Below are 17,082 nucleotides of genomic sequence, written 5' to 3'. Positions count from 1 at the left end.
GTTGTTTTCAAACATTGTGACCGATACACAGTTTGGTTGTTTTCAAACATTGTGACCGATACACAGTTTGGTTGTTTTCAAACATTGTGACCGATACACAGTTTGGTTGTTTTCAAACATTGTGACCGATACACAGTTTGGTTGTTTTCAAACATTGTGACCGATACACAGTTTGGTTGTTTTCAAACATTGTGACCGATACACAGTTTGGTTGTTTTCAAACATTGTGACCGATACACAGTGACCGATACACAGTTTGGTTGTTTTCAAACATTGTGACCGATACACAGTTTGGTTGTTTTCAAACATTGTGACCGATACACAGTTTGGTTGTTACACAGTTTGGTTGTTTTCAAACATTGTGACCGATACACAGTTGTGAACTGCCAAAGTTTGGTGCGACCAATGTTAACCCATTCAGGCCTGACGTCGAAATTATAAAAAAAAAGTTTTCTAAATCATGACAATTTTCGGAAAGATTTGAGGCACATTTTAACAATTATTCAAAAATAGCAGACCTACAAGTTCATAGCGCGCCACTCGGTGGCGCGCTATGAGCTTGTTGATCTGCTATTTTTCAATAGCTAAATTACAACATAATGTTTAAAACACCAAAAAGAGTTCCCGCCCAAAATGGTCATGTAAATGTCATGTATACTTAGTTGCGTGCTGGTGTCATGCTCAGTAAATATAGCAGATCTAGTACAAGCCCACCATGTGTCACGAACGTGACGCGTGGTAAGCATGCATCACCAAGTATAAATGAGGCTTAAGGATATTCATGTTCAATGAACAGCACATATTACATGGCTCTCCAAAGTTTGCCATGAGGCAGCCCAGGGGTTTGAAATCCTGAAGAATACTCTAACCTAGACTCTAGGGGTGTGTGTGTGTGTGTGTGTGTGTGTGTGTGTGTGTGTGTGTGTGTGTGTGTGTGTGTGTGTGTGTGTGTGTGTGTGTGTGTGTGTGTGTGTGTGTGTGTGTGTGTGTGTGTGAGTGTGTCACTCTCTCCCTATGAAACTGAAATTAAAGAATGGCTATGTGCAATAATGCACAATAAATATATGTCTTAATTTAATCATGAAGCTCTACAACAGAGGCGCTGTGCCTCTGACAGCAATGGTACATTTGTATGTATGTATGTATGTATGTATGTACATGTATAATATGTATATATGAGACTGGGCGTGCGGGCGTGCGTCAGTTAGGTTAGGAGGTGCACGGCCAAAAAAGTTGCTGACCTAGAGCAATGAAGTCTTCCTGTTCCCCAGAATGGGCGGGGCCAAGCGGCCCAGTATATAGCAGTAGCCCATTGGCTGACTCAGCCAGGAACTCCAGGGAGATGTGGCTCTGGAAGCAAGGCCTGATGGGAGGGAACCAGGCATAGCCCCGACCACCAAAGGTGTGCTTTGTCTGCTGGCACTCAGGACCATCATACATAGGAGGACACTTACATCTGGACAGAGAGAGACAGACAGACAGATTTGTAGATTATATTCATTAAACAAATGCTATAGGCAGACCCTTCTATAACAGGTGACATTGATTAATCCATTATATTATATTAAGACCTGAGGCGGACTACTTCTAATTCAGTAGTTCTCAAACGTTTTCGTGTCAAGGACCACCAACATGATATGTGTTTGACCGGGACCCCCGGTCAAACACATATCATGAACTTGGGGTCATGTGATCAGTGACATCACGAAGATGTACTTTACAAGGCAAAGAGTACGTCTTTGTGATGTCACTGATCACATGAACCCAGGTTCTAGACCTCCAGTTCTAGGCTAAAAGGGGGGGACTTTTTTATTATTTCTACACAACAACTCTAAGGTATATTTATAGTCTCTCTCTAGTTCAATGTTGAAAATGAGTGGTATTCCCCTTTAATGTTGTTGTTGTCTCTACATCATATAATTAGAATAGAATGGAATAGATGATGGCAGCTTTTAAGATCAAATAAATAAATAAATCCTTACCTGTATCCTAGCTCACTGTCTAGGCAGTGTCCCCCATTGAGGCAGGGGTTCACTGGGTAGGAGGAGCAGGAGAGATGGGGTTTTTCCCTGGCGCCACAGCCACAGCGGGCCTCTGAAGATGCAGACACAGACACCAGGGATGTGTTCCCCGGGTTCAGAGCTACAGGGGCATGGCTAAAGGAGACAACACTGCTGCAGCCACCCGATTGGCTGCAGTCGGTGTAAGGGCACTCATCCACACCCACCTGAGAGATGGACACGCCCAAAGCTGCCTCCAACTGTTTGGCATTAAGGTGAGCGAGGGTGGGAGAGGGGTCGTGGACACATAGAAAGAGAGAGAAAGCAGAAACAACATGGGTTAGCAATATATGCACTTGCAAGCTTATAAAGTTTATGAAATCGGGACTGCAGAGTTGCGCTGTTTTTGGGTGTAACACAAGATGATCAGAAACTACAGAGAACATTTAAAAAAAATCCAATTTTTGTTTATTTTGGGAGGATGGAAAAAAATATCTATGTGGGACAAATTGAATCAACAAATTTACTATGATCCCCAGACGTAAATACATATACAACACGTAAAGTTTGGATTTTTATTGTGATTTTATTTACTTGACATTCAGTTAAAAAAGGAAGTGAATAATTGATTAAGGCTCTCAGATATAGACCTCTGTCTGTCTGTCTGTCTGTCTGTCTGTCTGTCTGTCTGTCTGTCTGTATAAGTATCTGTCCTATACCCTGGTTTTGGTATTTCAATGTCAGTGTGGCTGTGTTTGGTGTTAGACGCTCATGCTGGCTATGCTACTAATTCTGGTGTGTGTGTGTCCCCCTCCCTCTCTCCCTCCCTCTCTCGCCCTCTTATAAAAGCTGGGTTAGGTCACCAGCTGCATCCCTTAAATGGATCTGAAATATTTAACAATATTTGAGCAGTGTATGCGTAAATGGAATGAGTGTGTGCATACTATATGCATGTGCTTGTGTGGGTCTGAGAATGAAGTACACTGACTTGTTGAGGTGATTCATTCTGGTTTAAATGCACAAGTGTTGTATTTAACCTTGAGTAGCATGCATGCATGGATGTGTGTGTGTATATCTGACAGAGCGTTAAATGGTGTATGTGCAAGCATGTGCAAGTGTTTCTTTAAGTGCATCCTCAATTGTGGGTGCATGAGTTTGATGTTTAATTTATGCCTATTCAATCTATCATTAATCATCTTGGTACCTGATATCATTAATCTATGTGAGATGGTTGGTATACAGTATGCTTGTCATTACTGTATGTATACTTTACAGAACAAGTGTAAAACAAGTATACATTAAACATAGTCCTATGATCTCCTATAATCAAATGGTCCTAATAGGGAAGCCGGGCCTTAATGTGCTTAAAGAGAGTACGAAAAGAAGTCTTGTCACCTTGGCTCTGTTGGCCGCCACATAGCCCTGAAGCTTCTCAGATCTGTAGTACGGTGATCCGTGAGCAGCAAACCACACGCTGAGCTCCCGCTCAGCGTGCCGGTTAGTGTCTGCCACAGAGAACACCTGGACATTGTCTGGATCGGTTTGCAGGACCTCAGCCAACACGGCACCCAGCCGTGAGAACTGACTCTCTTGACCTCCTCCGCTGCTGAAGAAATCCTCCATAGTAAGGTCTGGAAGAGGAGGAGAGGATGGAGAGATGGGGGGACGACGACGACAGAATGTCAGGCAGATGTGATGATGGGAGAAGAGAAGGATTAAAAACATAGAAAACGATAGAAAACGGTAGAGACGACAACATAGAATTTAAGAGAAAATAAAAGAGAAACTAGAAAAAATGCTCCTTGAGCACAGGTCTCCATCAGGTCACGAACGAAAATGTGCAGGAGTAATGTAAACACATACATTTGTTTTGAGGGCCCTACCTGGGCCCTCATCAAATCCTGTACACTCAAGACACTGCCCCGCTGCCACCCTTAGATCTCCATATATGGAGCTGACCTGTTCTGACATTCCATATAGGCTATTGATCTGACCTCATCAAACCCTGTACACTCAAGACACGCTCCATGTATGGCCAGTAAATGTTCATTCCATATGTTGATCTGACCCCCCATTCCAAAGTGCCAGTGCTCGCCCAGCAGCCTCATGGTGTCGCTATAACGGGCCATTCTGGGACATTTTAACCAGAGGTTCGGAATTGCACGGACGGACACACGGACGGGCGTACCCGGACGGACGGAAGGACGGACAGAGTGCTAAACATACTCTCTCCACATGCCTTGGGCCTGGTGGAGACAAAAATAAAAAGCTGAGGAGAGAAAAAAGAGAAGAGAGCACAGGAAGGAAGAGAGGAAGGGAGAGGAGAAAAGAAGGGAAATTAAAAGCAGTAGTGGAACAACTCAAAGCCCCCAGCTGGATGAGTGAGAAGCCAGTCAGATGTTGTGTGAGACTCCTGTGAGCCCAGCGCCTGAGGGAGCTGACAGCCAAGCGCCACTTTTCCCAGGTCACCCAGGGGACATGTCAGAGATACAAAAGCCTGGCCCCAAGGCACTCTGGCATACGTGACATCACATACATGTCAAGTATGGTTACCATGGCAACTGAGTGACAGAATCACCTCTTGAGACGTGATGTGTTTGTGTGGGAAGGAAAGATGTTTGTGGTGTGTGTGTGCGTGTGCACATGTGCTTGCGTGCGTGGCCGTGGAGTGTGTGTGTGTGTGTGCGTGTGCGTGTGTGGTGGTGGTGGGGGGAGGTCCGGAGAAAGACCAAAAAGTGACAATATTTGACAGCTGCCATCTTTATGCAAATATTGATCCAGTTAGTTTGTCAGGTATGCTCATGAGGGCTGTGTGACTCCAGCATGTTCAGTGGAAAAGGCTCGTTCATTTTGTACATGACTGATGGCTACTGTATCGCTTCTTGTCATGACGTTGACCCATCCACACCTTCTTACTCTATTTAAATTAACGCAGGGGAATAAAAAGGATAAAATAGAAACAATGATAATGAGGGGGTAGAAAAGGGACTCACTGGACAGGCGTATGGAGGCAGCATTCTGAAGGGCCTCCTCGGGCAGCTCTGCCACCAGAACATCTGCAGTGGAGGTCACGTCAGGCCACGTCCTGTCTGACACACGGACCTGCAGGCTGTAGGACCCTGGTGGAGTCCCCTCTCTGACACTGAGCTCACCAGAGTTTTGGTTCAGACTGAATAACCTAGACAGAGAGAGAGAGAGACAGAGAAACAGAGAGAGAGAGAGAGAGAGATTGTCAAGTGGTGATGAAAGAAGACTGGATCGTGAGAATTTGGCCTGGCAATTCAACTTTCAAATCAGCCCTCTCATTCCACTCATTCTACTACAGCCGAAGTTTCAGAGCCACAAATAACACACAGTTTTAAATTAAATTGGGCCCATACAGTACCTGCATACAGTGTCCAGTCATGTATGTGACAGAACATTAATGTTTAGTCTTTTTCAGAATTCAAAAACCTTTCTAGATTGTCGTCTATATTAAATGCACTCTGACAGGGTAGGATACATACAAACAGCAAATGCCCACCATGTGAAAATGGTCAGTGGTGTGCGGCCCCTCAACGCACACACCTAATACATCCTAACACCTAATATCCCCACATATTTAAAAGGTGAGCTATCAGGGGAAACATGCAATATTGATGACTTCATTACAACATAAAACCTCTCTGCTACCCTAAGCGCACGCACGCGCGCACGCACGCACGCACGCACGCACGCACGCACGCACGCACGCACGCACACACGCACACACGCACACACACACACACACACACACACACACACACACACACACACACACACACACACCTTCTCCTGTTTCTTCCGTGGTGAAAACGAAACATACTCCAAAACAAAATCGACTTTTATCAAGGGCAGCTTGCGGTCAGTGAGACGCTAGGGATTCAGTGTCTTGCTCAAGGACACTCCACGAGGACGTGATGGATAAAAGGTGGACAGGTGTCAGCTCTTAGCTGGAATAAACATGTTCCACAAGCCATTCTTATATGCCAGGCATGACATCATAGGATTCCCTGTTGGCCCTATGAGCTCAATTTTCATGTCATGTCATTTTCACTCAATACTATCAGCCAAGACAGACACTTTGCCCCTAATCGTGTGGCAAAGCCTAGCTTTGTTTTCTCACCTCTGTCCATTCCAAATCCTGGACCAATCCATCACCCTTGTATGTACTGTATGTGTCCATCAGTCTGGGTTATAGTTCAGAGCATGCCAAGAGAGTGAGAATCACTCCTCTGGAATGATCACCACGTCATCCTTCCATCGCATCTTTCTTCTTGCCGGCTCTTTTTCCAGTGTCAAAGGTCAATGTCAGGGAGAGTATTACTGACATCAGCCTGAAAGTACTCTGGAAGCGCTGGAAACGGACGCCGGCTCCCTATTGGTTCACCAACCTATCCTATGAGCCCGCCTCTCCCTCCCCCCTCCTCCTCCCCTCCTCCAACTCCAACTCCAACTCTCCAACTCCTATGCCACATTATTATTATTAATAATATATAACATTTATATAGCACTTTTCAAGGTACTCAAAGTCGCTTTACAGAACAGAAAAATAACAACAATTTTATTATTCCTGGCTCATTCGCCCAGGCTTTGACAACATAACGCCTGCGTTCCCCGAGGCTATACTGAAGCTGTATTAGACAGATAGACCTTTATTGATCCCATGAGGGAAATTCAGTTGTCATGGCAGTACTGACTGACGCAGTATTTGTGGCTTCATTCTGGGTCATTGAAGCCTTTCATAATCCCCTTCTCTGTAAAGTATTACTCTGATCTCATATTTCTTTTTTGGTCACTCTCCATATACTTCTGTGTGTGTATGTGTGTGTGTGTAAGCATAAATGGGTAACCAAAGCATGAGTCTCAGCTTTAAGAGTGAATTTCTCTAAAACAGAGCCACAGTCATTTCTTCACCTTGTGCCAGAGACACGAAAGTAAAGCACAAGCATTCTGGCCCAGGTTCAAACAAGGTTTGACAATGTGCCATGACAGTCACATAACTGTTAAACCTCGTTAAGGGTGGCCTTGCGACCTTCACAGGTCAGGGCGAGCCAGTTAATTAACCGTAAGCGAATCAAGCCAATCTCCAGCTGCGATCGAATGTGTGTTGCCGTGGGGAGTCTGTGTTATGTCACCCCTCTCGCCAGATACCGTATTAATGTAATACTTTAATGATTTGCCAGACGCTGGTGGCAAACACGCAACACAGCACTTTAGTGACAGAAAACAAATGGCTTTCAACCTCCTCATCTGGTGATATGGATATGAATGCGCTGATCCATACTGTGAACAAATTGCTATCTGCTGACTGGAGCAGGGAGGCAGTATGGTAATGTCTCTTTCTCCCTCCCATGGGTCCCTTTTTTCTCCGTCATCTCTTGTCGTCTCCCAGCATCCTCACCGGCCCCATTACAGGTGTCTCATTATAACGGAAGGTGCCAGGGAGCACAATCAGGTTCTCTTTCAACGCGTCTGTGTGAAGCCTCGCCTCATCAAACAAAACGAGCACCCTGTGTCACGCTTCACTGGGAATTTTCAATACCGTTCATTATGAAGTATTAATAACGGTGCTCCCGACAAGTCAGATCCCTCATTCTGTTTCTCCCTGTCCCTTCCTCTTTTCTTTTCTTTCAATCTCTCTTTCTCTACGCTAAAATTGTCTCTGTCCCATTTTTACTTCCCCTTTGTCATTCTCGCTCGCTTCTCGTTTAAATCTTTCACTCCCTTATTTCCATTCAATTTGCTCACTGTATAGGTCATGCGTTTTGCGTCTCTGCAGCTCTCCTAGTTAGTGGCACTCTGCAAGAGACACCTCACCACCGGATAATTCGCTACTTTCACCTCAGCATGTTCCAAAATCATAAATATGTCTTGTGTCTTAAAAATATGGCTATTGGTGTCGTTTTAGTTCATAAATATTCACTATTCACAGAGTATTTAGCCCATGATGGAATGGTACAGAGGCCAGAGGAGAAGTTTAAATCCCTTACTGATCTCTTTCCCACTCTACTGCTGCCCTTTACGTTCACATTCTCTCCAATTTCTCTGCTCCTTCTTTTACTTCTTCTTTTCTCTATTTCTTTGACTGAGAAACTTATATATATATCCATCTACTTTCTCTTTGCATACCTCTACTAACTACCTCCCTCGCTGCCATGCTACAACACTTTTAAGTGGTGCAGATTTAAGAGTGTTTTGTTAGGCAGAGGAGATCAAAGTACCTTGTCGATTTCCCTTCAAAGTGGTAAACCTTTTCACTCCAGTCATCAAGGTCTGGGGATTGAACTTGTCCGAGCACCGTCGTCGGGAGAACACCTAGGGGTTGGAATACATAAATAAATGGAAACAACAAGCAAAGGAATTAGCATCTGACCCACAACGGTACCATCTGAAGAAAGAAATGAAAGTGAAATTGAAGGGGTCTGGGCCAGGGGAGAGAGAGAAGAAAGACAGAGGAGCGCGTCTTTAAGAAGATAAGGTGTCATTAGCACTTATGGGCACGGTTTGAAGGCACAGCGGGGGATGCAATGAATGTTAGCACTAGCATTCAATTTCCCTCCAAGAAAAACAAATAACAGAATGTTGTAATCTCGTTAGCTGTGAAATCGACAGCTTTCTAAAACATGGCTCCTGTTTATGTGCCCGTCAAACCTGGGACTTGATTTAATTGTTTGCTTCATGGCATGTTGTTGAGGTACGTGATGAATTCGCATTAGGGGTTAATGTACTTTCATCTGGAACAAGCCCCCAAGAAGGGATCCACTAGAAATACATTACAGAGAACCTTTCCAGCAAATTATGAAAAGCTGACAGATGGTATATAACACTAAATAAGTGATGTGGGGGCTGCTGCAAGGGACTGTAAGCAGTCATGTGTGGCAAGACTGGCAAGCAGCTTCTTAACCCGTTAAGACCGGAGGCTGATTCTACAAATGCCTTCTAAATCAGTGCTTATCAAAGGTTTTCGTGCCAAGGACCCCCAACCCCCCCCCCCCCCCCCCCCCCCAGAAGAGAAGATTAAAAATTCAAAACTATTCAAACTTTAAAGGGTTTTTCAAATATTTTCCAAAATAGCAGCTCTTGTATTTCTGCAATTTTTGAATTGCTCAGTCAAATTTGAATTAAAGTACTGGAGTACGTAAATATACAATATTTAAGAATTAAAAAGTACATTCTTTAAAAAAAATACTTTTAAAAGTACAACAAGATCGATAATAGTGAAAAGAGCAGATCTACAATCTCACAGTTTGCAATTATCACTATTTGAAATGGGGCTTAAAGGACAAGTCCGGGCTAAAATAACATATAGCATTTTCTTCCTATATTGATCCCAATATATATATATATATATATATATATATATATATATATATATATATATATATATATATATATATATATATATATACACACACACACACACACACACACACACACACACACACACACACACACACACACACACACACACACACACACACACACACACACACACACACACACACACACACACACACACACACACACACACACACACACACAGCAACAAATAGCATTAGTAGTGATATGCTTATATGGACTCCACTCTATGCAATGGGGGCTGCTGGGGAAACTGGACAACAGGAGAAATAAACCCCATGGCCAGTCATTTGGGATCAATATAAGTAGGACAAAAAAGGCTATATGTTATTTTAGTCCGAACTTGTCCTTAAACTTTTCCCTTCCGAGAAACACAGTGGATTCAAAAGAACAATATCTGTCTTTGACATATAGTGGAGTGAAAGTCATATAATAAGTCAAATACAGATACAGATATACTGTATATATTTTTACTTAAGTAAGGTACAATACTCAAGTGTACTTCGTTACTGACCACCACAGATTGAATATATCTGAAAACCAGCATGCCAAAAACATCTATAAAACAATAACTTACCCTCGTAGCTGTAGACAATGAAGCTGGTGTGACCCGGAGAGTGGGGGTGGTCATTCCTGTCACCGATGACGACCGTCAGTGTACTGGTGGAGCTCATTGGAGGGTTGCCGCTGTCAATCATAAGAATAGGGAGGCGGTACTCCTTCTGCCGCTCACGGTCAAAAGTACGCAGGGCAGTGATAGCAGCGCTGCCGTTACGCAGGTCGGTCAAGTTGAAGTTGGTGGCGTCAGAGGTCAGCATGAGGAGGCGGATGGAGAAGGGGCTGCCGTTGGGCGAGGTGTCACGGTCAGTAGCATGCAGTAGAACAGAGGTTTCGTTCATGTGCACGGCCTGCGGTGCCGCACTGTTCTCCCAGACGATGGGCCTGTACGGCACCTCCAACTCTGGCCCATTGTCATTGACATCTAACACGCTAACCATGACGATGGCAGTGCCTGTGAGGGATGGGCTGCCCGTGTCTGTGGCCAGGACCATGATTCTGTGCTGTGACACTCTTTCCCTGTCCAGAGAATTGGCCACTACCACCCATCCGGACTGGTCCACGAGGAACTGCCCGTAGGGGTCAGAGTCTTTTGAAATGCCATATGAAAAGCGCCCATTTTGGCCAGAGTCAAGATCAGCGGCTGAAACCTGAGCGACAATTGTTCCAACTGGGACATCCTCAGACATGGCGGGTGCCTCATAAAACTGTGGGAAGAAGACGGGGGCGTGGTCATTGGAGTCTTCCACTTGGACCAGACAATACGCCAGACTGAAGAAGTCAGCATCTTCTGCCCTCACCGTCAAGTTGAAAGTTCTCTCATGGGGCTTCTCAAAGTCAATCTTCTTCTTGAGTCTAATGACTCCACGCCGGTTCACCTTGTCTGTCTCCACAAAGAACTTCCTGTCCTCGTCACCCCCAACAATGCTGAAGGTTACCATGGCATTCTCACCCTGGTCTCCATCAGTGGCAGAAACCGTGAGGACCTCACTGTTGACCTCCAGCTCCTCAGCCACCTGAGGACAATCATGTCATATCATATCATATCATATCATATCATATCATATCATATCATATCATATCATATCATATCTTTAACTGTAACTTCATTCTATCATACCATTTGTTTTAGAATAATTTATTTGCATACATCTAATACTTTTTTCTGCACAACTATACTCCACTATTCAATTTAGTCAATTCCATATTAGTATACATAACGGTATTAGCATTATTATAAACATTAGTATTTTTAAAATGTTCTATTATGACCTAGCCCTTTAATAAATGTTTTGTATTTTATGAAGGAAGCAAACACCTACAGTACAGTAGCCTGTGCTGTAGCACATCACACATAATTAGATAAAAAAAGAACATAATCTAATATAATAAAAGGTTTTGATAAAGTGATCCCACCTGTGCCGTGTAGACCCTCTGGGTGAAGACTGGTGGGTGGTCGTTTACATCCGAGACCAAAATGGTGGCCGTCCCTGTCCCTGCCAACCCTCCCCCATCTCTGGCCTCAACTACTACTAGATATCGCTCTTCCACCTCACGGTCTAAAGAGCGCAGAACCGTATAGATGGTCCCTGTCACACGGTTGATGGAGAACAGATTGAGGTTGATCTCGTTGCGAACGTTCTGGACAATGTGATAGGTCAGGACAGCATTCTTTCCCTCCTTGGGATCATCCAGGTCTGTGGCTTGCATCTCCATGACAGACGTATCAGCGGGTGAGTTCTCAGGCACATGGCCGATGAAGCACCCAGCCGCGTCTAGTGCCGAGCACGGGAATGTCGGTGCATTGTCATTGATGTCACGAACCTCCAGTAGGACGTCTGCGAATCCAGTGAGTCCTGCCCCTGCCTCGTCTGTGGCAAGGACCAGAAATCTCCAAGCGGGGCGCTCTTCGCGGTCTAGGCGCCGCTGGGCATAGATTCTACCTGTCAGCTCATCAATGGTAAACTCACTTCCTGCTCCCTGGCCATGAAGAGAGTAACGGAGGGCCGTCTGGTCAGCCTCCTGGTCGGGATCTGTGGCCGACACCTGGCAAGGTCAGACAAAGTCAGATAAAATACACTGTTACCGAACGATGAAACTCAATAGTACCATGTAGTCCCAAAAGGTGTACAGTATATAGCATTTTTGGTTAACACTTTACTTAATGCATTATAATCACATTTATAATGCATTACAATGCACTCATACGTCTCATAAAACTTGATATAAGTGTTTATAATTATGCATAACAATATATAACTCCTTGAACATATTGATAATTCCCCTGCTCCCTGCACCCACCCCTCCTTTCTCTGTAAATATAAATTTTGATTCTATTGAGTTTTATTCCAATATGTATTGTATTGTATTGTATTGTATTGTATTGTATTGTATTGTATTGTATTGTATTGTATTGTATTGTATTACTAAAGAATTGAGTACAATGGACCATAATGGAAACAAGCCCCCTGGGGCTTTCTGTATTACCTTTTTAGCATAATCTTTGATACCTGTACTGTCAACAATCGTGTTAAAAATAATTCAAACAATCAATCAATCAATCAATCAATCAATCAATCAATCAATCACAAACAATGTTCGTGAAGTATTATAAGTGCTGTGCTGCTCATAATGCATTCAGCGGAAATGCACATTTTAACTGTCGTACTTAGTTCTTAAGTGTCTTCAAAAACACTTTGCAAGTGCATTATAATGCATTATTATAGATCCAACCTTTAATTAAAGTGTTACCAATGTTTGTAGCACATTTTGTGCTAAAGTTATAGAAATACGTTCCGTTGTTACAAGCAGAAGTAAAGAGTTTTTACAACAACAAAACATAACTTTATATTCATGTAGTTATTTCAAGAAGCTATTTCTGCTTTCCAAATCAGGTATGTTTTAAATTTATATTGCTTTTCCACTGAAAACCTTTTTTAGGCACTTCAAATAAGCATCAACCAAAGTATCTGAAAACAACAGCACCTGCATGCAGAAAAAAAAACGGGATAATTAACACTCCTTTTTGTTATCTTTCCAAATGAGGGACAAGACACTGCTGCTGACTCGCACGCATGCACACAAACACACACACACACACACACACACACGTGCGTGCACGCACACACGCACGCGCACACGCACACACACAAACACACACAACTGTCACTGCGACGTACAATGCAATTAAAAGTTCATAAATGCCAACAAAAGGAAGAGAAATACAGTTTTTTTCCCCCTTCTCTCCTTTGCTCACCAGAGGGTTTGTTTACAGAAGCCTTTGAAGTTTTGCCTCTCCCCCTCCCCCTCCCCCTCCTGGCTGCTCTTCCTGACAATTCAAGTGCGGAGACAATATCGAAGGCGAGCAGTCGTGCCGCGGCGGAGGAAGCCGCCACGCAGGTGAAGTCAAGAAATATTCATTTCAAATTGGATTTCCTCCTCGTTCGCTATCTGCAGAATTGTATTAATATGTGGGGTGAAAGCGGGGTGCTTTTGGGAGGGGCCGGGTGCTGCACGCTGGAAAAACTATTGAGAGCATTAGCGAGGAACCGAGTGCGCATCAAATCAATTCCACCAGGCGAGGGGATGCAGACCTGGTTTGAAGACCCGATGACACATGCCTTTCTCTAGGATTACTGCCATGCCCTCTCCAATGTGATACTTTTTAAATCTGATTTACCTTGGCGACATTTACATATTACAGTGAATTACTGAGGATAGGTGTGACGAAAGGTGGTTGGAAACAGCAATGGAAAAAAAGGAGGTCGTCCTTGATTTTCCTGAAACAACTTTTCATAAAACAGGCTCTTCTGTCCAGACTCTCCAGAGGTTGTTTTTACATATCACCATCTCAGAGCACGTACACGCCAGTATCAGATGATATTGTGTTAACCAATGTCACACATGTGTGATGTGTTAGTGTTTTTGCACTATATACCTTCTGAGGTGAGGCCTGAGGGGAAGTTTCTTCCTAGGCTAAAGCGTGACAAATTGCATTCTGTTGGTCTACATCAAACCTGATATGTTTTCACATACTGTTCATATAAACTAGATATAGTATCTGAACAACAAGCTTCTTCATAGTGGTGCTCAGACCTGGCATTCAAAAGGTGTTTTGGTTCACCGTCTTTGTGCATGTGCAACAGCGTTAGGTTAGCCAATTCCTAAACTAACGGACATTTGAGCATACAGGAGTACAGCTTGGAAGACATTTGAGCAATAAGTCTAAATGGGAGCCAGACTGGATCTAAGCAAATCCAAACAAAGACATGAATGAAACCCAGAAATGAAAACCAGCCAAGCCAACCAGCACTTACTCACATTTTCCCTTCCACCTGCCAATCATTAGCCCCTTGAACCCTAGCATCCCTACTCTAGGACTAACAATCGGCTAAAATAGTAGATACAAGCTCATAACATGTCACTAAGTGATGTGTTTTGTAGATCAGCTATTTTCAGTGAAGATATGTAATGTAGAGTGAAAACAGGAGGGGATTTGGGAATCCGGTCAACTAAGTATAGGGTTTAAGTGGCTAGGCAAACTATAATAATAATAATAACAACATTATTTACCTTTCCAAAAAAAAGTTTACAAAGTGCTTTACAGATAATAATAGCAGTAAAAATACAGTAAGAATCAAAAAACATGCAAACACAATACAACATTTCATAAAAAGGCTGTGCAATAACTAGTCAAAAGATGTTTAGTTTCACTTCTGTCCTCAATACCTGGCAGTCGCTCAAAAAGGGAAGTGAAAGGCAAATATGGCATATTTGCAATTTTGTCGAACATTTGCCCCAAGTGCCTCATTCTAAGGGCGTGCCCGGGGCCACACTTTGGATACCACACCATGTATGGAATGGTAGAAAGTAAGTAAATGTATTTAAGTAAAGAACTTTCACTTTCTATACTCCACTACACCTCAGAGGCAAATAGTGTAGTTTCTAATCCGCTACAATTATTTGAAAACATGATTTACTAGTTACTTTTTAGATTTTGATTATTAATACGAAACGTAGAGTATAGTAACAGCATCATTTTATTCAAAAATAGCTGATCTACAAGCTCACAACATGTGTCAAAGTTTGATAACTTTAGAAAAAAACTGAAATGTGACATCATGAGTAGGCTACTTTTGCTTTGGTAATTATAGTTTGATGCCAACACCTACTCAAGTAAAATTGAATACAGGCCTTTTTACCTATATGTCTATATACTGTATCTACTGTAGGAGAAAACTATCGCACACCTAGCAATCAGGCGTGAAAGCAATAAGGTACACCCGCACACTGTGTATCTGCTCGGCACAAGAGTATTGTCTTATTTAATGAAGCTCTCTTGTGCCGAGCAGATACACAGTGTGCGGGTGTACCTTATTGCTTTCATATATACTGTATCTAAAATGTGGTAATGCTACCTTTACCTAAAGAAGAAATCAGAGTACTTGTGGCAGCACTTCATGTACACTGACCTCTAAGACGAAGACGGGCAGCTGGGTGAGCTCCTCTGTGACGGCGGCGTGGTACTCCGTCTGGCCAAAGACAGGCGCCTCGTCGTTGCGGTTGACCACCTGGACCACCACCAGGGTCTCGTTCTCCCACTTCCCATCGGAGGCAACCAGCCGCAGCTCGTACCTCTGCTCCATCTCGTAGTCCAGGGGCTGAGCCACGAAGATGGTGCCCACCTCGGGCTCTACGTCAAAGGTGCCCATGATGTTGCCGGCGGTGATCTGGTAGCGCAGCTTAGCGTTGGCACCTGGATGGGAGGGGTGGTGGTGGTGACATGTGAAGACAAATCACAAAAAAGTATTTACGCACTTTGATCATTTAGACACTTTATTATCACAGAAAACTTGGCCAGTTAAATAACCAACCTGCCATGCCTATTTTGGGCATGTCATTATTATTATTCTGTGAAATATAAAATATAATATTTTATATTTAAAAAAACACAATTTCTATATATATATTTTTTTGCAGGACTCGGGACTCAGGTTGTTAAACAATAAATAACATAAGAAATACCAAGTATCTGGGCTCAGGAGACAGGGCATGTGCGTGTGTGTGCGACTGTGCATGCGTGCGTACGTCTGTGTGTCTGTGTGTCTGTGCGTGCGTGCGTGCGTGCGTGCGTGCGTGCGTGCGTGCGTGCGTGCGTGCGTGCGTGCGTGCGTGCGTGCGTGCGTGCGTGCGTGCATGCGCATGACTGCATGTGTGTGCATGTGTGTGCGTGTGTGTGTGGAGGAGGAGGAGACTAGGTTGGTGTGTGTTTTGGGGTGTGGGTGTATTGTTTTTGTCAGACAGCCTGGTTTTCGGTGGCGAGAGAGACTGGAATTATGTCCATGCATAAACAACACTAATATAAACAAGCAGCAATATGTATTTGGTTGGCAGCAGACATGATGTACGCTCACGCACTGTGGATGCAAACACACACAAGTCATCCTCTCCTGCTCCCCATGCACAGCTCAGTGCTCACACCAACACAGAATATTCCTCCACTAATCTGCTGTGAGTCACCCACCGTGGACAGTCAGGGGCTATCAAATATTTGGGAGGAAAACACGCTTTTCCCCTCACAGCGGGGCTCATTAGATGGACTCTGTTTCTCTCTCTCTCTCTCTGTCTCTCTCTCTCTCTCTCTGTTTCTGTGTCTCCTAAGGCACTGTACATAAATGTGTCACTGTCGGCTGGAAAGCTTGTACGTAAAAAGTTAGTTATTATTTAGTCACAAGGCGGCGACTAGTGACTAAATGGCAGATCTGTATCACTACTTGGGTGGGTGGCTGAGTGGGTCTGAGCACGGAAACAGCATGGTTGTTTTTCAGCACCTGTGCGCAACCTAACACACACACGCACGTATTAACTGTATATGCCGGTATGATGATTTCGGGTCTTTGCGGTCTGGAACAAAAATACAAAATAAAATAAATCACCCACTTCCAATAAAACATTGTTTTCAAAAATAAAAATAAAAAGTTTAAAAAAAATATATTTCCAGCTGAATTAATCACACAAAAATAAACAACAAAGCATACAGTATATCTGTTTCTGAGTCACTGTTCAGTACGCTCATTGACATCATCAAGCGTGCGTACAACAAGAGAGAAGAATATAATGAAAAATAAAGTCTGGGGTTAAAAAG

At 43.5% G+C, this 17,082-nt stretch overlaps 1 protein-coding gene across 1 annotated transcript in view; it reads right to left on the bottom strand.

The window, feature by feature from the left end:
• The window catches only part of LOC306925040 (neural-cadherin), a gene marked incomplete at its 5' end in the record, with an annotated part of 185,678 nt that overhangs the window by 14,026 nt on the left and 154,570 nt on the right, over positions 1-17,082 (bottom strand). The window contains 8 exons of the mRNA XM_079503721.1: positions 1,242-1,456; positions 1,983-2,260; positions 3,396-3,631; positions 4,994-5,178; positions 8,243-8,336; positions 9,958-10,954; positions 11,355-11,984; positions 15,410-15,693. Of these exons, the coding sequence (XP_079359847.1) occupies positions 1,242-1,456; positions 1,983-2,260; positions 3,396-3,631; positions 4,994-5,178; positions 8,243-8,336; positions 9,958-10,954; positions 11,355-11,984; positions 15,410-15,693 (2,919 nt within the window). The remainder of the gene's footprint in view (positions 1-1,241; positions 1,457-1,982; positions 2,261-3,395; positions 3,632-4,993; positions 5,179-8,242; positions 8,337-9,957; positions 10,955-11,354; positions 11,985-15,409; positions 15,694-17,082) is intronic.

Source organism: Electrona antarctica (genome assembly GCF_951216825.1).
Source record: "Electrona antarctica genome assembly, chromosome: 6".
NCBI lineage: Eukaryota > Metazoa > Chordata > Actinopteri > Myctophiformes > Myctophidae > Electrona > Electrona antarctica.
The sequence above is the reverse complement of the archived record's forward strand: the minus strand, read 5'-3'. Positions and strand labels throughout refer to the sequence as shown.